This window comes from Fistularia commersonii, chromosome 24 (genome assembly GCF_037954325.1).
Source record: "Fistularia commersonii isolate RoL2024-O1a breed Wild chromosome 24, RoL_Fcom_v1.0, whole genome shotgun sequence".
Taxonomy (NCBI): domain Eukaryota; kingdom Metazoa; phylum Chordata; class Actinopteri; order Syngnathiformes; family Fistulariidae; genus Fistularia; species Fistularia commersonii.
In genome coordinates this window covers 12886879-12913447 of record NC_141307.1, presented here as the reverse complement: position 1 = coordinate 12913447, position 26569 = coordinate 12886879, and the positions used below count along the sequence as shown (strand labels likewise).

The following is a 26569-nucleotide window of genomic DNA, read 5'->3' as shown; positions in this document are numbered from 1 at the left end:
GGCATCAACAATCTACTTGTCTGTATGTATTTATACTTTTAACCCCAAGGCCCAAACTCTTGGTTGGTATTCTTGCCGAAAGCTTCTGGTCGTGGAAACCAGACTTGAAGTTCTTCACTTGAAGACGTTTCATCCGAGAGGCTCCTTCCGTTCTAATGACCTGTGGGGAGTTTCCAAATATAACCGGGCGGGTCGAGGTGACGGTGGCTTGTTATGTAAATGTAAGCGTGGATTAGCAGAAGCTCGGTCTAAGGTGGTTGCTATCGAGCAACTTTTGTGGGATTACCTGGATCGGAATGTGAAAAGGTAAAGCCAGACAAAGGAGTGAAACCTGTTGGATCACACGGGCTGCTTCTGGTGGTGGATCTTTCCCGGGTGTTTGGAGGGTGCAGAAGGACCTGATCCGTGTGTGTCAATCTTTTCACATTACATTACATTACATTGCATTTGGCAGACGCTTTTATCCAAAGCGACTTACAATAGAGGATATAGGGACTGCAAATACACTTGCACATACACGCTGCACAGGAAATAAACAGAACAGTAAGCCTGGGTTAGTGAGGGTTTTTTTTTTTTTTTTTGGACAGAGACACACAAACGTACACACACACACACACTGCATAGCCTAACTTGCTGCCAACCTGATCTGGGGCATCAGCGCAGTAAAAAATCCTGAAAGAGAAACGTTTTTACTTGTTTCTTGAAGGTTGAGAGAGATGATGCTGGTCTGGTTGCTTCCGGAAGTTTGTTCCACCACTGAGGTAGTAGAACTGAGAACAGTTTTGCCTGAGATCGCTTAGAGCGAGCAGAAGGTACTGCTAATAGGAGCAAAAGGTACTGCTAATAATCTATCTCGGTATTGATCCCAGAACGGTGCTATGCGTTTGTGAAAGGTTGTGTCTGAGGCCCCTCCTCTGTTCAGAAATGTTTTTTTTCTTCTGTTTCTACAAAGACGGCTTCTTTGACTCCCCTCTGGAACCATCTGTCTTCTCGACAAATTGTTATACGGACGTCGCTTTGTCCGTATAATGCCTAACAACCCCTTTCGACCCAGTTTCTGCCCATCAACTCTTACATCTACATAACAAGCTACCATAACCTCGACCCGGCCAAAATCCCGGCAGTTATATTTGGAAACTCCCCACAGGTCATTAGAACGGAAGGAGCCTCTCGGATGAGGGCTGAAATGTCTTCAAGCGAAGAAATTCAAGTCCGGTTGCCACGATGAGAAGATTTCAGCAAGCCTTCGCCATGACCTGGAGGACCTGGAGGACTGAGAACCTCCAGTCATCAGGTTTGGTTTGCATTTTTAATTTAAATCCCCAAAACCACCAAAAGTGATGTTGATGCGTTTGGTTGTTTCAAATGCTAGCGATGCTAATCACAGTATTCGAGTTAGACGGGTGGCCTCCACTTACCACAGCTATTTGATTATCACCTTTAAAAGCTGTTTGTTTGTTTTTTTTATGTGATATTGCAAATACAATAATTTCATTCACATGACATCTCAGGGCAAAAGAGCGAAAAAAGAAGAAAATAAAGCAGAAAATCTTGTCCTGACTCCAGCGTTTTGAATCAAGTGAAATCAAGCGTCGTGTGCATCTATGTTCTACTTTTTCGAAAAAGAAGGAATAATGATACACGAATAAATAAACACACAACACTGAGGAATATGTCAACCACCAAAAGCCTCCGTGCACACCTCAGTTCTTTCCCCCTCCACTGCATCCTCACTCGGTGTCACCTCTTTCTCCTGCACAGGCTTGGCAAGAGAGGGACGTCTGTGACCAGAGAGATAAGGGCACGGCGGGGAAGCGTTTCTGTGTCGTCTCCTCAGACCGTGCACTTCTACCTAAATCACGTGTCTCTTTTTGCTGCTTTTCACCTCTGAACAGATAGAGACGGGGTTAACACAATAACCTTAAAATGCACCTGGCGGTTTAGCGGCGCCCGAAAGAATACCGGGTCCTGAATGTGCATCTTTCCAGCTTTAGTACGTTCACTTTAACACTAACATTTTTCTGAAAAACAGCGTGAGTCACGGGTCGGGCGGCTCCGTCCTGTATGTGTGGCTCAGCACCTGCTTCGAATCATGACTTTTTAATGAGCCTGCTCTTCAGTTACCGGCCTGTCGAGCGATGAGCCACCATGCGGAACGTGAAGTCTGGTGAGGCCCGAGATGCGAATGATAAGAGAAACCACACGGCCGGCCGGCCGGGCGGCAGATGCTGTTTTTTAATATGATCCAGTGGGTCCAACACGATCCTAACTACAATACTGAGATCAATGTCAGAAGTAGGACTAATCTATCATTTTTTACTGGCCCATCTGCTTTAGGCAAATCTAATGAATTAGCGAATGACATTGTGGCAATGACTGATAGCAAAACAGCTTGTGCAGCTGCCATAGGTTAAAGGGTATGTTAACCTATAGCTGTTAACTTTATGGGCCACGATACGCTTATTATAGAACCGCTTGATTAACGACCGATTACTATTTCAAACAGGATATATGAAGATTCATAGAAACGGGAATGACGGGCATCATAATAGTAATGAATTACATTTTTAATTTCCTTTAACGATCAACCCGAAGAGAGGGAGAAAGACAGATCCCCACAAAGTGGTCCTGAGTGGTTTCAAACTGAACAACAAGGCAGCAGAGGGACTCCGCCTTGGGATGAATGGCGCTCTCCAACTGACGCACGCTGGATCTAAACCTTCATCGTTAACCTTGCGGGCCATTTGTATGTTGAATGGAAATAAATGAGGATCCATCCACATTCTTGCAACGGACGTTAAAGTGCTGCTGCAGAGGCGGCACTGTGACACGTCCTCACAGCGCCAAGGACGCGGTTCGATTCCGACAAGGAGACCCAACATTCCTACTGCGATTCCCTCCGAGTGTGTCAAAGTGTTGTTAAAAAGACACCGAACCCCCAAACTGGCCCTGGCGCTGGCTGGAGGCACCCCGCTGCTGATGGTGCTTCCATGATGGCTTCATTGCAGAGAGCGAATGTCTCCACAGGGACAGATAAAGAATAAATTATTATTATTATTATTATTAAATAGGATAAGCGGCAGATGATGACTGAATGAATGGATGCAGTGGGGGGGCTTGTGTGGGGCTTCCCCGTTTTCTCCTCGTATCTGCTTGGGTTTCCTTCCGCTGTGCAAACGCACACTGCGTTGTGTGTTTCAATTTGTGGGACTGTGATTGACTGGCAGCCCGTCAGCAAATGACAGCAGGGATTGGCTTCAGCCCCCACGTGAGCCTGAACGCAGGATGGGCGGTTCGGGAAAATGAACGAACGGATGATAATGCAGCGCATAAATGCAGAAAAAGCAGGGCCGTCATTCAGTTTGTTACATGTAAATAAGGAAAGCAAGGAATGCTTAAACAAACACATTTGTGTCCACACACCGCAGGTCATTCTGATGATTTAGACCCTTGAACATTTGGCTCAATTTATTTTATGTGTTTCCAAACGAAACTTGACTCGCTCTCCGAAAGCGCCGGCCTCTTTGGTAAACAGCGGCAACGGCGGAGCTCCTCATCAAACTCCTTCAAGTTTTCCATGGCCGGCCTTGCCAAACGTCCTCCGGCGCACGCAGATCAATTCAGGTCTCTCGCAAGTATAGCAGACAAGCGATTTGGCTTGTGGCATCATTTGCCCTTTATGGTTAAAAGATGCTGCCTTTTCAATCTCTGAAACAGTTTGTTCCATATCAGCTTTTTCTTTATGGGAAGGCACTGAAACTTCAGGCTTCTTGCTCGACATAGCAGTTTGTCACTCACACAATAATAATTGGTAATGATAAGTACGGGCGGACCCAAAAAAAAAAAAAAAAATTGAAAACCAACGGCGAAGTCACAATGCTACTCCGTAAAGTTTTGTGCAGCCTTCAATATGTCTTACTCAAATGAGAGCCAGGAAATATTTATATGCCCCCCCGGGTGCGCGGCCCCCGCCCTCCGCCCACCAGCAAATAAAGTGGTAGAGCTAGCTTGAAGGGCAGCACGCATTCTTAAAAAGGGACGTTCTTTGAATGCATTGCTCAAAAAAATAATCATAAATTCATCAATAAATCAAATAAAATATAGGCTACTTGGAAATTACACATTCGTTAATGGCATCCAATTTAACAGAGCACATGTTCCAGCCTGTTAACCATCATTTTTGGCCATTAAGGAGCAGGAAGTGGACATCGGTGGTAAATTATATGATTGCTCTTAATGGATGGAGAAGAATGGCCCTCCAATCTCACCATTACAAATAGAGGCTACACGTGTTGCTGCTGAGATGGTGGAGAAGTATATCATAATTATATATATATATTTATATACACTTCAGCAAATCCCCTCTCACTCTCTCACTACCACCTAATGTCGTGATGATGCTTGCTTGATGGCTAGCATGCATATTCATCACACTAACTCTTTGACTGCACAGGTCCAAAATGGATTAATAAAATAAAATGAAATAAAATAAAATAAAATAAAATAAAATGAATTAAAATGAAATAAAATAAAATAAAACAAAATAAAATAAAATGAATTAAAAAGAAATGAAATAAAATCAAACAAAATAAAATGAAATAAAATAAAATGAATTAAAATGAAATAAAATAAAATGAATTAAAATGAAATAAAATAAAATAAAATAAAATAAAATAAAATTGGATAGGGCAATGCGAATGAGTGAATGGCATTCAGTTTTCCTTGGCCTGTTAACCAATAATTTCATCATTAATGAGCAGGAGGTTAAATCTGTGTTACGTGATATGATTGCTGTGAATGGAAGGGAAGAATGAAGAATGACCCTCCAATCTTACTGATGAAAAATGTGCAAAAATGTGGAAAAATGCGGTGGAGAAATAAACAAATGAATATGCATGTATTTGCCCGAAAAGCCTTTTCAAGTAACCAGGTATTGACCTTTGAACCGGAAGTGAGCACGACTTACACTGAACAGATCGCATGCAGAAAGAAGGGAAGGTGGAGGGAGAGAGAGAGAGAGAGAGAGAGAGAGAGAGAGAGAGAGAGAGAGAGAGAGAGAGAGAGAGAGCGGCTGAGGGACGGAGCGGGTCTGCAGTCTGAATGTTGGCGTCGCAAGGAGCTGAGGACGACGGCGGCCGCAAACGGCACCGGGAACGCGTTCGAGCTGCAGACCCTCCTCCTCCTCCTCCTCCTCCTCCTCCTCTTCTTCCTCCTCCTCCTCTTCTTCCTCCTCTTCCTCTTCTTCCTCCTCCTCCTCCTCCTCCTCCTCTTCTAGTGCGACCCGACGTTACGCGCACGTCGACCGAGAACTTTCTCCATCCCAGGACGTGTCCGGATTGAAGCCAGGTCTCTCCCACTCGCCGTGGGACCGTCCTCAGATCCGTGTTCACCCGTGGATTACCGGCTCGGGAGGCGAAAGCGAGAGAAGGACTGACAAGCGCTGCGTTCCAGCCGGCGGAGGGATGTCCTGCTTTTGACGTGTCTCCGCACACCATCGGCCGCGGATGCGGGCGGACGAGGGGGGACCCACTCGTGATCGCCTTTACGCGTGTGGAGTAGAGCATTGACCGCGCATCCCTCCTCGGTTTACCTCCCCTTCTCCCTCCCTTCCTCCCTCCCTCCCTCCCTCCTTCCCTCCCCACCTCCGAGGTGCGAAACATCTTATCAGACACAGACTCTGAACCCCTCGGTCCCCGCATGACATGGTTCAGTCCAGCTGCGAGATCCGAGCCTCCTCCATGCATTGGGATTTTTCTCAGCGCCGACACCGTGTGAATCTCCCTTTTCTGACCGTCTGAGAACCGAAGTGTGCGTGTCGGACGAGAGACGAGGCTCTGGCGATGACCGGCGCGGCGGGACTTGCGAGGGGACCGGGATGCGCCTGCGGGAGCGGGGACGGAATAAGGATTTGTGCACGGATGACGGCGGGAGTGCAGGCGCACCGCTGGAGCCGGGTGCTGCTCCTGTACGTGGGGCTACTGGCCGCCTCCGTGAAGGGTAAGTCCCCCCCTCCCCCTCCTCCTCCTCCTCCTCCTCATCTGTGCAGCCGAAGACATGTTCAATGCAGCAGGCTTACCCCCCACACACACACACACACACACACACCTTCACACCGCCCGCCCTCCCACGGAATGCAAATCGGCATCAGCCGTCACACGCCTCCACTACCAGCCCCGAAAAGAGAGAAAAAATACAAAATAAAATAAAAAAAGGCGCAGATGAGGATCGCCTCGGTGCTTTGCCCCCCCCCCCCCCCCCCCCCCAAAGTTAGGGGGTGCTGACGTGTTTTCTTTTGACGTGCGTGGACGCTGGTAACCGTGAACTCCGACCGGCTCCGGACGAGCCACATGCAGGGAACACGTATCATCGTCCGGAACGATAAACGTCGTTTGCGTGCGTGTTTTGCGTTCGCTTGTGCGTAGAGGACTCGGTCGAGCGCACGACCGACCACCGGCCGTGCACGTGCGCGCGACACTCTCGTCTCCCTGTGCGACTTTGACAAGTAAACACCATTCATCTCTCCCTCTCTTCCCGTGTGCGGGACGCGCTTGCTCCTATATGGGCTCTGCGCGTGCACGTGGGGGTGCACGCCACCCCCCTAATTAACCGACACTGGGTTTGTTTTTTGTTTTTTTTTTGTTTTTTCTGTCCTTGATTTATCGCAAATGCGCGCCTTGCAGCTGGAAGCAGCCATTGTGCTGCTCATCACGGCCGCCGGTTTCCTCCTAAACACAAATAAATGAATGTTTCCCCGGATGTTATAGTTTAATAATGATTATTATTGTTATTACTATGCATTTGTGTACAGCTAGCAGGTTTCAGGGTTGAGGCGCGAAGTTTATTCTCGATGCAACTCCGTGGATCCAAAGTCCTTCTTCACCATCCAGGAGCCAAACGTTTCCACGCTGCCTTTGGCTGCGGGCCACGGAACGGACACTATTTTTAGCCCCCCCACCCAAAATAAAATAAAAAAAAGAGCAGAGGAATTTGACCGCGCGTCGTGGCTTTTCCGTGCGCCCACGCACTTTTTTTTTTTTTTTTTTTTCTCGGGGTGACGCATGATCCACGGGTGGGTGGGCATGAATGGGCGCAGCGGCGCTCCTATCACATCCCTCCCACTCTTCGCCCACTCTGGCACGGATCTTTCCCCCGGATGGCGTGTCTTCTCACCCTCCTTCGGGCCCCGCTCGTTTCCGCCCCCCCCCCGCTCGACTTGAGTCAATATCCCCCCTTTTTTTTAATTCTCATCCCGGGAGCGATGTTTTAACCCCCCTTTCCTTTTCCTTCTTGCAGTTCGAGGCTACTTTTTTTTTTTTTTTTTTTAAGAAAGGCTTTAACTTGTCGCACGTATTTAGGACACCGAGGCGGTCCGGCGCGTCTGCGGGGCGCAGCATCCGGCGGCAGTTGCCCCATCCACCCAGTTAGCGGCACCAGAGCCTCACGCTCCGGTGACGAAGCGAAAACACGCGTTTTTTTTTTCCTTGCTTTTGCCCCCCACACCCTCCTACCCGGTTTCCACAGCGATGGGTGGCGTTTTTTTTTTTCCTCCAGCCACACGCTACCCACATCCACTGTTTGATGAGCTCTATCGTGTCTGACAGCAACGCAAATTGCCTTCACTTGTCAACCGCGCCTTAGTTTAAACAACTGCGCGCCCCCGGTGTATTCCTATTATCGTTCCCGAGAGGCGCACGGGTGGAGCTGGAGATGCGTGGAAGGTTTCCCGCACCGAGGCGTTGAAAGGAACGCCGTGCTGTCTGCGAGGGATCAAACCCGGGTGTCCCGGTGGACCCGCCGCTCAATAAGCGGGCAATCGACCTTCGTTCACGGCCGGACTCGGCGGAGAGGACGCGCGGACCCGCGATGACGCATCTGGTTTTTACCGGTGCGTGTTTTCGGCTCCACGCTTCAGCCGAGCGTCAGATTCACGAGAGTCGCTCAGCGCCCCCCTTCCTTTTTTACACGCAAGACCACGCACGGTCGTGATGGTCTCTCTCTCTCTCTCTATCTCTCACACACACGCACACACGCACACACAGAGCGTGATCATGACGCAACGCGCGGTAACGCTGTCAGGACCGGAGGGCTTGATGCGTCTCCTTCTTTTTATCTTCGTTCTCGGTGATATTTGCCCGTGCGCTCCCAGTCAGTCAATCAGTTACCGTGCTCGTGTGTGTGTGTGTGTGTGAGAGAGACAGACGTCAGGGTGGGTTGGTAATGGACGCGTGCATAGGCGTGTGTGTGTGGTTTTTTTAATGAAATACACTAAGAATACTGCTTCCGCCTCTCAGCAAGAAGGTTCCTGGTTCGTTCTTGACCAGGATGGAGAAGTGGAGCTCCATGGTCTCCCCGTGGGTTTCCTCCTTGCTTCCTTCCAACGGTCCAAAATAATGCAGGAAAACCACTGGGGATCCCAAATTACCGGGATGTGTCAATGAGAATGAGGGAGTGAACGGCTGAACGCCTCCATATGACATGTGTGAATGTTGTGTGTCTCCAAGTGGCGTGTGATTGAGGGAGTGGATGGAGGTATGTTTCCATACGTGGGCCTGGGATGGACCGGCGGCGGCTCCCGGTCTGACACACTCCGGCAGCCCTGCAACCCTAAGTGACGGATACTTTGTATAGATAATGAATAAATGAATACACGCGGTACAAATTAATCCCAATTTCAACGTCGATACTTTAATCCTACAAATCATTGTGCGCTACAAAAGAGCACAGACCCTTGACTGACCCCGAATTGATTCGTGTTTTTTTTTTTTTGTTTTGCTTTTTTTCTCCCATGCAAGTATTTCTACTGCATTTTAGAGTGAGACACTGGCTGAAGTGAGTTGTAGTCATCTCCCCTTCATTTCTTTGTTAAGCTGGCATTGAGTGCGCTCTTCATTATTAAGGTGTGAGACAGTTACCGACTTTGTCAGCAGGGAACCGCGGGGGTCCCCCAAACCAACCGAGAAGTGACATTATCAAAACCCCAGATAGCTGACAGGCCGCTCGGATGCAATGCTTTCAGGAACCACGGACAGCTCTTTCAGCACCACGGACAGCGACTTCAGCACCATGGAGAGCGATTTCAGCACCATGGACAGCGACTCCAGCTAACAGACTCAACATCAGCCGCTGATCTCCTGAAGGAAAGCTGTCTTTGCCACTTTACATGCACACATTTGTTGTTTTTTTTTTTTTTTTTTTTTATCTAATAGCTTTGAAGCTTCAGTCAAACACACCAGACACACGCTTGAACTCACTTTGATCAGATCATATCAGGTTTGCGCCTCCCAACCCATGTTGCTGCCCCCTGCGGGGTCCGTACTGCAGGTGGGCTGAGGCGGGATATGGAAATAAACAACTTTGAAACACCCATCACAGGAGGGGGGGTGGTAATATGGCAAAAACTTAATCAGAAGCAACGGGTTATTATGTCAACGCAGATGAATTACAGTTGGTTCTTTTTGGTGAAGCCGCTTCTCGCCGTCTATTACGACATTAAGTAAAGTATTTTTAATAGTCCATTAAATATTAAATATTCAGACAATGCCATTTTAAATATATCGTTTTTTCCCCCCTCACCATTTTTCCTCTAATTTTATGGACCAATTCTGAGGCTAATTAACAGAATAATGGACGATAAAGTAGTCATTATTTTCGTGCGGGTGAGATTGAATGATCTTCCATTTTAGCCAGGATCCACTCTCAGCCTTGGACTGAGGACTCCCTTGTATTTAAGTCCATGGATAACAACCCATTAGCCCCTGATAATGGCTACAATTTATGAGGATAAAGTAAAATTGTGACACGACTGTTTTTTGTAAATACTTTTCCTGGGTGCGCGGGGGAACCCACGCTCCCATTTCTTCTACGGCGTACATGAACTTTTTTTTTTCCACTCGTTCTCCAACTGCTAATTGAAATTCTCCGTCATCTGCGTGCTTCGTCGCTTCATATGTCCTATCTGCTCCGCCGCTGGTCAACAAATAAAAAGCCTCAGAGTTGAGAAACATCGGAGACAACATCATTCGTGTACTCAAAACTAAGAGGGCCTGGAATGCAAAGACGCGTGCTGGTCTTGATTTTGTCGGTCGGCGTGGCGGGCCGAGGGGGAAGTTGGAGTTAATTGTGCCAAAGACGGCAAAAAGTCAACAAAAGGAGGAAAAAAAAAAAAAAAAAACACCAAAAGCTGAAGCGCAAAGAGGAGACAACTGTTGGAGTCGAGTGTATGATAAGCCTGCAACAGCCGGGAGATAATCTGGACCCTATGTTTCTGTGGCTTTTGAATGCTGGGTTATTTCCCTCTCTGTGGTAAATGATCTATTTGGAGGGCTCATCTTCTTATCAGGCATCAAGCAGGCTGCCTTTTTAACAATGAGCAGCATGTAAGGAAGCTTATGTGTGTCCGACCGGGTCTGTGATTCGCCACCCCAATTCACTCTCGGCAGATTACGCTAAATGGCAACTCCGTGTATAGATTTCACGTGATACAAATGTGTTTTCCCCCCGCGGGTATTTTTATTTCCACACCTCCCAGCTGATGTGTCGCTCTCCACTCCTTGCCTGTCCTTCTACATCCTCCATCTCTGCCGCCTCCGTCCGCCACCTACTCCCGTCTCCGTCCTCACACTGTCATCTGTCTCCAGATGGCCGGAGCTCCGTCACAGCGCTTCGTCACGCTAATCACAGCGGCCAGTCACGCATACACACTCGTGCGCTAAAACGTGCGCCCTCGGATCCACCGAAAAATACGCCTTCGATTGTCCGTGTAGCCTACACACACACACACACACACACACACACACACACAGCAGCATTAGAGGTTATGAACTTTGAGGCAGGTGTGCAGAAAGTCCAGATTGAAGTAGCACTCAATGAAATGGAGGAGCATCCAACTCATTTTAGACAAAACAGAGCTGCGCCACACTTCATCCATTAAGTCATCGCATGTACGTGACTTCGATGGTGTTTATTGTGCCGCTACAGTATTTTGTTAAGTATGTTATAATATGCATTCAGGCCAATCACTTACGTATGCAAGGATTGCGTTTACGAGGTCAATACTTCAAATTGGACAAAAGCGACGGCACGCTTTTTTCTACGGAAACAAATAAAGAGAGCTTTCACTTGCTATAAACGCGACAGTTAAGTGTGTCTTTCAGGAGGGTATTGTGTTAACAATTCATCAGGGCAGTATGTATGATTACTCATGCCACACCGGGGTTTTTACGCTCCTCCACAGCTGCAAAATCTTTCTTGTGATCTCTCAAAATCCTGCCTGAAACACCTCTCGAGTCCACATCCTCCCAGTCGAGGAATTCATCTGCCTTGAGTGGGACCCGGGATTGAATGTACCATTGCAACGCTGCTCCTTTTTTTTTTTTTTTTTTTGGCTGGAAAAACAAACCTAAAAGAACATACAGGGACATCTAGTATTCTTTTGATAATGAAAAGAAAAAAAAAACATCTCTCTTGAACATTTGGAGGCAGCGCTGCAACAGGTTTCAATCTTGATTCCGAGTATCCGTCTCCAGTTATTATCAGACATGGGAATTCGTTCTAAGTCCCGACACAGTAAAAGAGGGATGTAGATGCCCCGTCTATCACGTTGTAAAACAATCCTCAGGCAGGAGGTTCTTTAGCTTCCTGGCTTACAGCGTTCTTATCAGATACCAACGATCCTAGAGATTAGATTCTGTGCAGGAGGTATCTTGTCCTTGTCTTTGTCTTTTTTTCCCCTGTACAGCTCCTCTTTAAAGTCAACATATAGGCAAACTGTCAGTCGTCTTTGTCTTCTGGGAAAGGCAACCATCGTGTATAGATGGCTATTCACTGTGTGTGTGTGTGTTAGTACACTATACACACACACACTGATTGTTCTTGGGTATGTGTGCAGAATTTATCATTCATGTTTTCTATCTCTAGACAAGACGGGCCGGGTAAAGATGTCGTCCTCCACAGTTTTTAATCATTAAGAAAATCAGAGTTTTTCAGTTAGGCGGGCATTGTAGTACTAAATCACTCGCATGCATGCACGCACACACACACACACACACACGTACGCACACACACACACACACACACACACACACACTCCGTTATCTCATGTCATGTCAGCACAGGGAGCAATTCTTCTGTATTTCATAAAAGAATACCTGAATAACATCAACCATGATAGCAGAAATTGCAATTTTAAGATCTAGCCCTTTCCCCACAGCCTTGTCTGGCTGTGTAAAAATAAATACTTTCTGGAAAAAAAAAAAAAAAAAAAAGTCTTTATTTTCCCCACTAGTTTTCATCCCCTTAATCACCAAACCATTGCCAGGAAATGGAAAAATACTAATTTGCACACAGTTATCAATATGTAACATGCAAAATGTTTATTTTCATTTTCTAACTGCATTTCTTCTTTGATTTTCAATTGTGGATAAACGCTAAACAGCACGAGTGGATGTTAGAGGCTTTATCTAATTGCGATTGGTATCTCCTGACCGCATCTCCCAAGATGCGAGATGGCAGGGGAGGCGTTGCGATCTAAGTCAGAAGACGAGAGCGTTGTGGACGAGGTTGACAGGGCTGAGCCATCGCAGGCTCCACATTCATCTCCACATGATAGATGGTCCCGGCAGGATGATAACACCCGACCATTTGGGTCGCTACGTCATGAATGGCCTCCGCTGAACACACACACACACACACACACACCAATGTGCAATCTTGCAAGTCATGTGATCAGAGTTCACTATTCACAAAAGCATTGTCTTGGATACTTGCAAGACCCAACAAAGGAAAACGTGTCCTCCCAGTTTTCAGAGATTTGGTGATCAAGCACAACTTCAGGTTGTTTCACGGCAGAACTCGTGTTCTCCGCGGCGCAGCGTGTCGGACTAGTTATTGATCGCAAAAAAGTGGGACTTTCCCTCTTCATCAGAGCGATCGCAGAGGATATGCAACCCAGTAAACAGCTACATCTTTATCCACATATAATTCTGGCATAATAGTATTTGCCTTCTTATTTTTGAGATAAGATGCTTTTCTCTGAAGTATAATTAAAACTTCTTTCAAAGCTTGTTTAACTGCATAATCACCAGAACATCCAGTGGCAGGAGAACTGCACTGAGATAATGATGACCTGCGTTCTTTCGTGTCATACCTTATTTTTACCCCCCAAAATGGAGAGAACTTGCAATGTGTCACAGCCAGAATGTGAGTGGGAGTCTGAAAATAGTATAAATTCATGGCTGAGTGGGTGTTTATGGGTGTGTGAGATTAAGTGTTAAGGCGGACTAGAAAATAATAAATAATTGAGGCCAGGGATTTGTCTTCATATGTGTTTTCCTGTTCCCTGTTGTCATGGGAACAACAATCTGCATGCCGAAGGAACAGTAAATGCACTGTATTTGGCTTTTTTTTAACCCGTCAATATAAATCGCGAGAAAAACACATTGCACAGCCGCGCACACACACACACACGGACGGACGCACACACACACCCATTAAGCATCTTACTGTGGGCACCCTTTTTTTTGTATCTGTGTTGAATAAACCCCCCCAGAAAGACCAGGGTCTCGCTGAGAAGGACGAGCATCAAGAGGCTCGTGGCTTTTGCTCTGAATGGGCGGCATTCTGTTTATCAGGCGTGAAAACCAGGCGCGTGAATGTCTGAAGAGAGCGGTGCCGAAAAAGGGTGGTTTCATGTCGTCTCCACCACTCACTGGACATGAAACACAGGCCGGGCTGAAGGTCTGCAGTGACTTCAACTTGATTAACTTAGTCCTGCTGGTTAAATATGACCCAGCTGGAAGGAACTGCCTGCCTCCCCCTTCTCTTCCTCTCTGTCTGAGAGAACACATGCTCCATTGTAGCTTCTTTTTTTTTTTTTTGCAAGTCCAAACAACAGGCGAGGACATGCGCATGTCCTCTCGCCAGTCTGCATCTCAGCCCACACGCGCTTCCTCCGTGCTTTCTTGTGCTTAAATCTTTGGCTCGGTGCCTTTGTGCGCATCGTATCCTCGGAACCCAAAGATTTCACCAACCGTTTTTGCCGTTGTGACATACAGTACACGCGCATGTGCGTCACAAATGAGTGAGGCGACGGGCAAATCCTTGAAATTTTTCAAAAGAGATGCCAGAGGTGCTTTGAGAAATTTGCAATGGGCACACAGGCGTTTTCTAGCACATACCATAAGAACACACACCTTCATATGTGCACTTGTTAAACTCCATACAATTGTGCAACGGGAGACCCATCGAATCCTAAAATGCCCTCAGCTCGGTTTTTCTTCCCCTTTACAGGAAACATTATTTTCCATTCCGCCCAGTAGAAAATAAGCGGCGAGGGGACGGGTTAAGTGGGTGCAAGCCTTTCGCAACAGTCTTCCACCGCATTTGCCTTGTCTGTAATGGCAGACGGTGTCATACTCGCCCGAGCATTAGCCTAATGTATGGAGGCGAGCAGGATCGCTGAGCTCACCCATTTCCATTTTAATGGCGGCCGTCTAGAGGTTAATTCGGATATGATGCGGTGAAAGCGCACATATGCGCTGACACGTCAGGAGACAAATAGTGACGCAGAGTAGAATTTACGGGGTGGAAGAGTTTATCTTTCCACCAGGGAGGTACTTATTGACTCAAACACACAAACAACATTTGGCCGTTTGAAAAGCTTGACCTAGGTTTCATGTGACAGCTTATATCTGTGTCTTTTATCCAATAAGCCCTAACTAGAGAGGGTTTATTGGATTTTTTTTAAACATTCACGTGGGTGAATGGTAAATAAAGACTACCACTACCAATAATAATAGCAATCAGATAAATAACCCTCTTTAAAACAACAGGGGGTGCACCTGAACTCACTGTGAAGGATTTGCTCGATGCAGGTTTTGGCTTGTTTGTCTGAAGTCTCATGAGTTATGCAGGACGTGCAGTTCGCTGACACAAATAAAATCACAACTTCAGTGCAATCGTTCTTAAAGACACACCTGCAAGTTTCACTGCGCTGAGCTATATTCTATTGTGAAAACAAAAAAAGGTCTCCGTTTTTTTTTTTTAATATATGATCCATAGACATTGTGTTTTCCCGAATAAGAGATAAACAAAAAACACCAACTAAAGGGACGAGAGAGGAGATTTTCTTTTCTGTATTGTAGCTTTTTGTCTCAGGATTACGGTGCTAAAGTGAAGTCGGGATCACGTGGACTGGATGAGTTTTCCTCCTGTTGGGAGTCACCGTAGCGATTGTAATTGTACACCTGCAGTAAATATGGGTTACGCACAGACGCAGTGTGGGGTATTTTTCTGAAGCGGGGCGTAGGGATTACACTTAAACATGTGCGGACAACAGATACATTCACACGCAGACATGCGGATGTGTCACATTACGCACAAAAACATATCAAACACACGGCACCCCCGGGAACAGACCTCCGAGAGTCACACACACTGTAAATTAGCCGCTGTGACCTCAGAACAGACGGGCAAGGAGAGGCAAACACATCCCCTTCTTCAGGCTCATTTACTTGCACTGCCACCATCTTCTGTTAAGCTCCTAATATCTTATCCTCTGGCTTTTGGCCATGACTTCTAAATTATCTTTTTGTCCAACACACAGACGTTCATCCGCCAGTCAGGATGCTGCCACCCTCATACCTAGGTCATCTCTCTCCTCCTCTGTGTTTGGTCTGTCCTGCAGGAGTACAGTACGGCGGCCATCGATTCACCAAGGTGTCCCAGTGGTGTGTCTGCTACTAAACAACTTTGCTGGCAAAGAAACACCACCTCTTACACACACACACACACACACACAAAACAAAACAGAGCCTGCAGTGCTACGCCATCAAGGTCACAGCTTTACTGGATATGCAGAGGCGCTCTGTGCCAAGCCGAGAGCCGAACGAGGAGGGGGGGGGGGGGGTCATATCTGTTGAATATCCACAGATATACAGTATCCGGGTCAAAGTTTAACCACAAGCCAATGCAAATCGCCCCTGGAGGCACGGGATTGATAAAATGTGTCATGCATGGAGACCGCCAGCCTCTAGGAAGTTATGGCTTTTCATAATGGCTGAAACAGCAGATTTGTTTGTGTTCCCCATAACAGCTCCCCCCCCCCCCCCCCCCTCCCTCCCCCCCCTGCACCAACACAACTTGAAAAGACACGACCTTATACTTTGCAAGACGTCTTGCCCGGCAAAAAAACGCGCGGCCAGCAGTCTGTTTATGGGGTCTTTATATTATGTCACAGGGGTCAACTGCTGCACGGGCTGCACCCTGCAAATTTACACTGAGGCGCTTCAGAGTAGGTCACCGGCTCCCAGCAGCTAATTTCATAATGCACCCTGGGCAAGGCTTAAATTATTCAACCAAGCCCTGAGTGCAGGATCTACATAATCAAAAGCTCTGTTTTTTTTTTTTTTTTTTTTGAAGAACACAAGGAATACTTTGATTTGACTCCACATATGATTGTTGGACTCCTATGATAATATGATTTCTAATGCTAGACTGTCGATGCACATTTTTAATGTGACATCAAATCCTGGTGACATATTGGCGTTAACCCGAGAGATTACCGGTGCAACCTCTCTGATATACTCAGACGTGCATTCCCCGCTGCGTGCCGCCAACAGCACCACAAATTGTGTGCATCGTTGCCAAATCAGGAGAGAGTCCATTTGCAGATGTGCTAACATTTTCATTTTAACATGTAGTCAGGCTCGGGGTCTATATTATTCAAGATAACAGATGTATTTATTTAGTTTCACCTCAGCTGTATTAAACCCCCTCAGTAACCCGCTAACTCAATGAATACACCTCATAATACCATCGGCTCGAGGATCCATATAGAATCACATTTACACATGACATCACCTAAATGCAGGCGAGTGCAGTAACACTTGATTTCCTGAGCATTTCAAATCAGTGTGGAAGTAAGTGCAAGCGCAGGAAACTAAGATCACGCTCACTGTCAAACCTCAAAAATAAATGGCAACGCGATTTTAAGAGATTAGTCAAACACATCTTAACGAGTCCACCGAAAGAACACCATGTGAGTTTCAATGAATGCGTCAAATAAACCGCGACTCGTTGCGGTTTCATAAAAGACACCAAAGAGACGATAACCAAGCAAACTAGTCAATGAAAATAAAAGGAAACGTTTAGTTGCATTTGTTTTTTGTAAGATATGCAACGGCGGAACAATTGAACATTTTGTGCGCAACGTTATATTCTATATTTGTGTTTATTAGACCTTGCAGGTGATGCAAATTTATTGTTCAATTTTCAATATTTCCGACTTTTTATTTAGTTACCATGGATTTGATACTCATAACATATATGAAGAAGAAAAATACTATTAGATATCTAAAAAATATTAAAAACATTGCACTCACCGACACGGATCACCTTCACAGCGGCTGCATATTTGAAAATAAAATCAATCCTTTCTTTCTTCAAGAGGAGTTCGATGGCACTGTTGTTCGGTCCATCCGTGCGTCCCGAGTCCCGTCAATAAGTCGTTCACCCTTCAAATCCAGCCATAAACAGCGAAAAACTTTGGTATCTAATGGATCTCCAGGTGCGGGTCAGATACTTCGCAGGTACTTTCAGGCCCTCACGAGTGTTTAGCCAATCACAGGACGCGTACTTGGCAAGTTCAGCTGAAAAACACTCTAAAACTTGACAACACAAGCTAGCTGCGATCTGATTGGCAGTGGGAGTGTGTGGAGGTCTGGTTCATGTAGGACACAAATGACCGTCACAATGTTTGTTATTAGCTGACAGTACAAGCAGACAGGAGGAAGCAACAGGTGTTGTCTCTGCAGAAAAAGAGTGGGTTAGCAGGTAAGCCAAGAGTCCAAGAGAGCTATTGCCTTCAGAAAATATCTATATAGATATAGGTATATATCTTGAAATATATCTACATATAGATATATGGAGAGAGAGAGAGATAAAACGAATGTTCAAAAATCCACCATGATGCTTGGCATTCATCCCTGCACTAAGCTTCAATATGAAAAGAATAGATTCCAAAAAAAATGCAGTTAATGTTAATACTGACCGGTTACTCTGCCATTAGCCGGTGCTTATTAGCAGTTGATCGGTCAATTCTAATGTTAATAATTGACCGTGACCTGGATGACTGAGAACCTTCACAGACAGTTGATTGGCATTTATCTCCTGATCGTAGGATTCATCACCAGAGATGGATTGTACGAAGGCGCATTCAAGGGTTTGACCCAGGAATGTGTTCTGCCCTGATGATAATCATCTTGACTTATTTCAAATGTGAGCGGCGTAGTCTGAGCAGAGCTCCACCCTGAGCTCCATCTTTGGAAATGTTAAAAGGGTTGGTGGATAAATGTGGAGGGAAGGTGAGTGGCTGACAATTCTGGGTAAAATGCAAAAACGTACTGAGCCCCACAAAATACAAGTGACAATCATCTGTTGGGATTGAATGGACTTCGGTTGATCAGGCCCGCTCAAAAGCACGGCTGTTGAGACGTCACTAAGTCGCCCTTGCATTGTCTGATTTATTTGTCCGAATCATTACTGTGATTGGATGGACAACTTACCGGCTTCAAATGCAACCAATCACTTGACTCATTTCTGGTATGAAATATTGTTAACGGCCGTCACCTCTCAGCGACCACTTCACGCACACTCCGAGAGAACGGATGCGAGGCCGAGGTTAAGCTGGCTCTTCTTAATGACACAGCGTGGATGGTAAAATGCGTAAAATGAAAGTAAAGACTGTTAAGTGGATTATGGGTCCATTGGTTGGCTGGTATTTGTTTGACAATATAGGAAATTTTCATTTTTTCACCCTGAAAATGTTCTCATTTTAGGTCCAATTTAGCTGTCATGTGCTATGCAATTTAGGATTTAGTCCTGTATCGGTCTCGCACTGCCCTCCCCTCTGCACGGCTTGACAACGGGTATCACTTCGTCTCTTATCTGGTGGTTTTGACCAAAAAACACAGACGAGATCTTTAGGTATTGAACTTTTCTCCCCGGGCTGAGTGTCACGCATAAATCCAGCATTCTGATGCCTTTCGTGCGAAAGTAAGCTTGCTGTCAGACGGTTTTGAAAAAAAAGATTGCAAAGGCGAAAAACCCCAGTCGTGATGGAAATTTGGTTTGAGGCCAATATGAGCCTCACGTTTATGGTGGAAACTGGAATTGCTTAATTCTCAGAGAGACTCCATGTCCTGCTGATGTGCAGCACGGCGCACCTCACCTCGCCTCATCAGCATGCTCCACACGCTGATCCTGGTTGATGAACCTGCATATTGATGCACAGAGTGAGGTTATATCACTAAAACTGTCTGGTCGGTGTAAAAGAACATTTCCAACAAAAGCAAAAAAAAAAGAACCTAACCTCAGAAAATGTTTATTGTTCAATAAGTTTATATTGTAAAAAGAGAGTTTTTTATTTATTTTTCTTCTGGCTCTGTCAAGGACAAGGCAAACAAAATAAAAAGATAAATAAACTACAGACTATTACTGCGACATTTCAGTCATAATACAAAGAAATCTCACAATTTGGGGAATTCTCATGCAAACCGAAGTGAAGTATGGCTTGTAGATCGAACGGAGATACATTGGAGTGGGTTGGGTTCATGTGCACGCACATTAGCATCTTTTGGAAGAGGTCAAGCGCACATGAAGCGCTGAAAAGTGACGGCGAAGAGGCTCTTGGTTGTTTTTCTCTTTTTTCGGAGACGGGCCCCGCGGAGTCAACAGTAACATGATGAATACAGTGTGACTGGAGATGCTATTATCCTCCTCTTCCTCCCGCTGATGCCATTCAGGCGGCCAACGTGTGTCCTCTTCCCCTCCTCAAACAAAAAAAGTGTTATTGTGAAATCATCTTTGCTCTTCTACTGCGCGAAACCATAAGCAACAAAGAAAAGAAGTCTTGGTCTCGCACGTGTGTTTGTCAGCGCGTGTTTTCTGCTGCATTTCAGATAAAACAAACACCTTGATGTGGCATATTTGAATTCAAAATGTGGCATAGCGTTTGTTTATCGGGTTCACCAAGGATTAGCCATGTCCATGTGTAGTAATCTTAATTTTTTTTTGTATTTATTTGTGAACGCCTTTATGTAATTTTACTACAGTAACACTTCTTCCTCTTCGTCTTCCCTTTTCCCGTCGTCTGTTCTTTGCGCTCGATGCTTTATTACCTGCAAATCCCCGCTGATGTCTCAGGGACGCAGCGCGTTTGCTGGTTCATCGTCAACACTGTGACACATTTTGAGCTTTGGGATTGTTCTACCCGCTGGATTGTGCACACAAAGGAGCACAGAACCCTTGTGTTTCACACGTATTTAATAAGAGATATACATTTCTCCTGGGGTGGATTTGAACCAGTGTTCTCTTTTACAACTCCTCTCTAAACTTAAATGTATTTGCTTAAGATTATTGTTTCAATGCCCACAGGTATTATGTATTTTCCCCTGCATCGATTTGTACCACGTATCCCTTTTTTCATGTGCAGATATGAATGGACTGAAGGGCACGCAAAAGCCCCGTTATTGTGTGTTGCATTGTTTGTTTTGGTGAATAATGCGGGTTGTGTGGATAGCAGATGTCCTCTAATTATTCCATCCTAATTACATTTTTTATGTAGGCTGCATAACAATTCGGCTTTTTTTGGCTGCAGCAACCGAGAGGAAAGACACTGGTCTTTTTTTTTTTTTTTTTTTTTTTCTAAATAGCACACATTCTCGCACGATGTTCTTATTCAGTCCATTATGGGGAAATGTAGGTTCCCTCATCGGTTTCACCGAAACCTTTAACTTTGTGTTTTTTTTCACTTGAACATCACCCTGTTCCCATTTTCAGCTAGATGGTTTTATGATTCCCGCATGCGTTGTGTATCCACATTAAGGCTTTCAGAGACTCGCACAAGATATCATGGCACGCGGGTCAGATCTCAGTCCGAAGTCAGTAGAAGATCCCCGTTGTCCTGTATTTTTATGGAGAGCTACTGCGTCGGTAACAAGGAATGAAGGAATGTGTGACGCTGGAGGTCGGGGAAGCTGGCAGAGGGTCGGCCATCTGGTTCTGATACGTAAACGGTTTGTTCTGAGAGCGGTAATTCATGCCTTTAAAATTCAGAAATACGGGAGAACGCTTCCCGTATTGGTGTCCTGATCGTCAAGGTTTTTACATTAATTTTGTGATTGATTTTTTTTGATTCTCTTTCTTTTTTGTCTTCACAGCTCAGAACTGCACTTACACACTACACAGTCCCAATGGGACGATAGAGAGCCCCGGGTACCCCTATGGATATCCTAACTATGCCAACTGCACGTGGGTGATCGTGGCGGCGGAGCACAACAGGATACAGCTGGTGTTTCAAGGCTTCGCCCTGGAGGAGGACTTCGACATCCTGTCCGTGTACGACGGACCATCGAGTCCCGGGAACCTGCGGACACGGTTGGTCTCATTTTTATTTTTCTCTCTAAGTCACAGGGCGGTGAACGGGAGTTTAATGATGCTCGGATTCGTCAGGGAGCGGCAAATACACAGGGCCGTGATGCCGCTCCGCTTAACATTACGTTACTGATTAAAAATGTGATCTAAATGGTAAACGTATATCGGACTTTCACACATCGAGGTTTCAAAGGGCTTTACACTCGAAAGCATCCGTCGGCGCCCACACTTATGCACCGATGGCAGGAGAGCTGCGGTGCAACGCGCTAACCAGGCCGTCAGGGCAGCTTGGAGTTGAGCGTCTTGCCCAAGGATACTTTGGGCAGGAAGCCGGGAATCGCACAACACCATCTGCAAAAAGGCAGCCGGCGTGGGTCCTCTGAGATGTCACTGGGACACGTTTGTGTGCCTTTAGAATGGAATCAGATTGTATTTATTTTGTTATTTATACGTGTGCTTGTTTGTTTTCGCTCTGTACTCGGTTCCTTACAGCTGCAGTGCAACACAGGAGATTGTTTTCAGTCTCGAGTCGAACGAAACGCCGGGACTCCGGAGTCTGAAAAGATGATAATAATGTTCTGTGATTCAAAGCGAGAGATTACAACACTTCCACGCTTTTTCCTCACGACCGAGGAAAGTAGAGCAAAAGCATAAACTATCTAAACATCGTTTCTTTCAGTAAGAAAATGACAGGAGAGAAACGAGACACCCGGCGAATTAGCTTATAGGCTGGTTTTACGTCGTACCCTTAGTTTAGACCCGTCTTTAGGAAGCAACGCACGGTTTCTATATTCCGTCCGCTCATTTACAAGCTAATCAAGTTGTCTATTCAGTCTCACTGCTCTCTCATGAGCCAATTATTTCAGACAAAGGGAGATTAATTTAGCAAAAACAAAAGCATTGTGAGGTCTTAAGTCAGCATCATCCCAACAAACTGCGGTCATTATCAGTGTTATCAAACCGCTGCTGATCTGTGATTGGACAACCTGTTCTGGTTGCACAAAGACCGTCGGTTCCCGTCTCATCTAAAGGGGTGCAGACATGTATGCGGTCTGACAAGTATCAGGTGGGAGAATGTACGAGTGATGTTTAAGGAAATCCTGTTTACGTCCAGGATTCAAATCTAACATCTCTTTGAGATATCAGGACTGCGCTTGATGTCAACTTTTCAGAGCTCTCTGCACTTCCTCAGGTGAAAAGTGTAGAACGTCACGTAACCGATTCCAAAATTTAGGTCATCGGGTGGGCGGCACATTTCCTCCGCAGTAAGCGCCGACGCCCCACGGTGAGAAGGTCGGATTCCGGCAGGTGGGCTTCGCAACCCTGAGTGTAGGATTAGTGGTAGAGAGAAGGAATGAATGAACCGCCTATTCACTGTATTGATATTTCAGGTAACTTTATTTGCAGGCCTTGCCGCCGGTGTCTATCACCTTGTGGATTTCTTACTGAGACGGTGTTTGCCAGGCGTTTGCGACGTCTGCTGTCCTAAGAGGTGTTTTTGGCCGCTCTCTCACTAAATAAAATATATCGGGAATCATAAAACAAACTTGACCCTTAAAATGAGGTAAATATGTGTATGGTTTTATATGTAGTTATACTTTATGTGAAAGATGTGCTGTTCATTGAAATTATGAAGTGATAGATCTACAAAAAGAGCACTGCCAAAATTTTATTGCAGTTTTTACCTGCTACAAGAAAGGAAAATGCCAAAGTTCTAATAAAAGGAAGGAGAGAAAAAAAAACAAAAAAACACCCGCATGCATTAAGCTGCTTTGACATAAAGCACCGAACGCGGCGAGCTATTGAGTGCGGAGAGAAGATTGAATAAAATAAAAGCAGGCAACTTTAAAATAGATAAAATAATACAACTGCATTCTAATAGCTTTAAAAAGAGTAAACATAAAAGCGGGCCACATTTTAATTACAACCCAAGGCTATTTCATTCTGCTGTCATCCTTCTGTGTTTGTTCCTTCGCCGCAGCTATCGACCGCTGCGCCTCAACATTAAAGAGAACAACTGCTCCGTCTATTTTCTTTTTTTTTTTGGCAAAAATAATAGCGTATTAAATGATAGCGTTCTCACCTGTTTAATGTGACGTCTGTTCCTGAACATCTCTGCATAGCACCTCAGCGTCACGGCCGGAAGGCATCGCTTTACTTTTAGCATAGTTTGGCGTCTTGCGAGGATTGAAGGGCGGCTGCGGCTTCAGTTTGCGGAGCGGCCGGTGGTTCGATTCCCGTCTTCTCCTGTCAGCACGGTGACGTACCGGTGCGGTTAATGCATAACTGTTTTGGTTCATGTCAGCCACGGGGACGGCGCGCCGGGTCCTCGACCGTCTTTGCAGGTGCATCTTTTATTTTCTGAAGCGTTTCGCGTTGGTTTTGTCGAGTCCAAAAACAGATGGGGTGATATTTCGCTGAAGGATTATTTCATGGATGGGTTTCCGTGCATCGCCGTCTCCTGAGCTGTCACAAGGCTAGCGGCGCTAGATCGGGCTGGGAGATAGCATCCACTTTCTGTGTGAGTGCACATTTGCCCTGCTCAACTTTCCGCCGCACTTCTGAAATCACTTTATTTCTCCTCCTGCCGGGTACTCCGAGGCAAATAGTCCGTGCTTGATCTGGAAATATCTTTCAATATTCCCTTTTTTTTTTGTTGTTTGCTAAGTTCTCACCTCTCGCCAACCCGTCAAAAACATCCCGGTAAATCAAATCTTTGTTATTCCGTGGGACCGTTGCAGGTTGGATATTCGAGTTAATCCACCCTCTGCGGGGGAGCGAAGAGACGGCCGCGGTCGTCGTTGAAATATTATGATCCTTTTGTTTTTTTTCTTATTTCAGCATCACCTAGGTCTCCAAAATAAGGAGCTGTCGTTCGTTTACGTTTACATTTTGGTCGAGCCGCAAGGCTGCGTTTGTGCTTCCGAAAGCTGCTTTCAAATGATGCCGCTCATATTTTACGACTTGTCGGAACGTGTAACGCTCAAACCCCTCTGAGAAATGTCGGAGGGATTTTTGTCATTCGGACTGTTGATTGTGCCGGACCTTCCTTATTCACCTTGTTGATACATCTCCAACCCTTCGGCGGCGCTGCCTCCTCCCTACTGTTATCTCTAAGCCGCTGCCAGTTCCTTCGCTGCATCCGCCTGCAAGGGAAAAACAATAAGAAGGAGAGAAAATCCATTATGGATCGGTGTTGTGCTGGTCCCTTCAGCGTTTCTCTCGTCTGGACCTCTGGGTTCTGTCGTATATCGATAATCAAGATAGAAGGGGGCATTCCGCTGTGTCAGTCTTTTTAAAAGCTCTGAAAATAAGTGAGGGAAGAAAATGAATTTGGACAAAGAAGACTCAGCCAGGAACATGGAGTTTGGGGGTGTGGGGGGAGTTTGAGAAAGAAATGGATGGAGGAGAGTTTGTGGTCACGGTGTCGGAGGGAACACCGATCCCTTTTAGTGTGTGTTTTTGACGTGGACACGATCTTAGCTTTCTCCCGTAGCGATTGCCTGCAGAGTACACGTGGACAATTTGCAATATTGGCTTTTGACCTTTACTTGCGTTCACTCTGCTACACAAAAATAAGTAGATAAATCAGTTTTTTGTAGAAATCTCTCTCGCCATCCAATCAGGACTAAGTACCCGCAAGGCGTACTCCACCTTCATCTCCCTCTCAGCCGCCCCGGATCAAGATCACTGCAGCGATGATCCATCCTTCAGTGTTTACTGTTAGCATCAAGGCTGCTACAGTGGGGATGCTGGTCGGCGGGGTTCCCACCGCACCCCACTTCCACCGCCTCTGTGGCTGGACCGAAAGTGGGCCGAAATGCCAAATGTGAGAGTGAGGAGTCATCGTCTTCATCTCTTTTTCAGTTTGTTTCTTATGCGAAACAGACATATTGCGAATAACGTAGATTACCGGTAAATGGCGGCTACCGTTCCACTCTTTGGCCCTCAGCAGGCAGGCAAGAGTACAAACACACTCTCAGTTATTAAATGTGCCGCTGCGTTGATGAAACCTGCCACAACATGTATGACTTCAATAAATTGGTCTTCAAAAGTAACTTTGGTAAAAGTCCCTCAGTTCATTTTTTCAAGGGGAGCATGCGAGAGAATAACAATCACAATAGCCTGGAAAATAAATCCTAAAGCAGGTTTTCATTTTAATTAAAAAGAGCACCATTACAAATCAATGTGCAATAAAAAAAAAAGAAAGAGTGCGGTGAAACGGGAGGTCTAAAACATTTACGGAGGTAGCAGAAGTCATTTTAGCGCATACTATCCTATAAAACCCTTTCAAATGACCCAGAGCCACACAGGACAGGTTTAGGAGGCGGTGACATCCAGGGCTTTAAACGCTGCTCCTGCACGGAGCCGTGCCACAAAGCTCAGGGTTGATTTCTCAGCGGTTTTATTTGAATTGAGTTGACTTTGGTTTATTTTATTGACTTTTTAGTTTTTTTCTAGTATCTGTTATTATTGTATATTTTGTTTTTTGCAGTTATGGTACAGATAAAACATGCCAAAGAAAAAGCACCATCCTGTCTGGGAGAGAATATTCATGTAATGACACTAAACGTGATGTCACAGCGCACGTAATGATGAGCACTATTTTTGGTAGGGATTCTCCTCAAAACGTATACTATATACAGTTCCATTTTACATTTGATATTTGTCTTTCCAAAGATGTGATTAATGTTCAAAACTACATTGGATCCCCCCTTTAATATACAATAACAAAGCATGTTAAAGGCCTGGTCATGATAATAGAAGGCAGAGCTGTCCGTCTCTACGCAACCCCTCTCCTGCCTTTCAGAAACACAAAGATGCAAATCAGACATTTCAAACCTCTATTACTCTCTCACCCTGCTCACATCAAAACAATTCTCTGTCTTTTTTTCTCTCTTCATCCCCAGTTCCTCTCCCTCTCCTTTAATTTCCTTCTCTGTCATTTTCCGACTCACTGTAGGTAGTTTCGGTTTTGCATTCTCGTCTTTGCTCGGCACGATCGGGTTCAAATGAACACATACATATATTTTTGTTTGCAATTGCAAGTGCCTGCTTGTCTCATTTGAAGGGCGTCATTTATATTTAGCAAACTCAGACGGTCATTGAAATTTGATATGACTCTCGATTATATATGACT

The 26569-nt window shown here is 45.6% G+C and overlaps 1 protein-coding gene across 1 annotated transcript in view; it reads left to right on the top strand.

The window, feature by feature from the left end:
* Positions 1 to 5704: 5704 nt before the first annotated feature.
* The window catches only part of csmd2 (CUB and Sushi multiple domains 2), a 232636-nt gene continuing 211771 nt past the window's right edge, over positions 5705 to 26569 (top strand). Inside the window, exons 1-2 of the mRNA XM_086171636.1 lie at positions 5705 to 5997; positions 21216 to 21432. Coding sequence (XP_086027762.1) covers positions 5841 to 5997; positions 21216 to 21432 — 374 coding nt within the window. The 5' untranslated portion in view covers positions 5705 to 5840. The remainder of the gene's footprint in view (positions 5998 to 21215; positions 21433 to 26569) is intronic.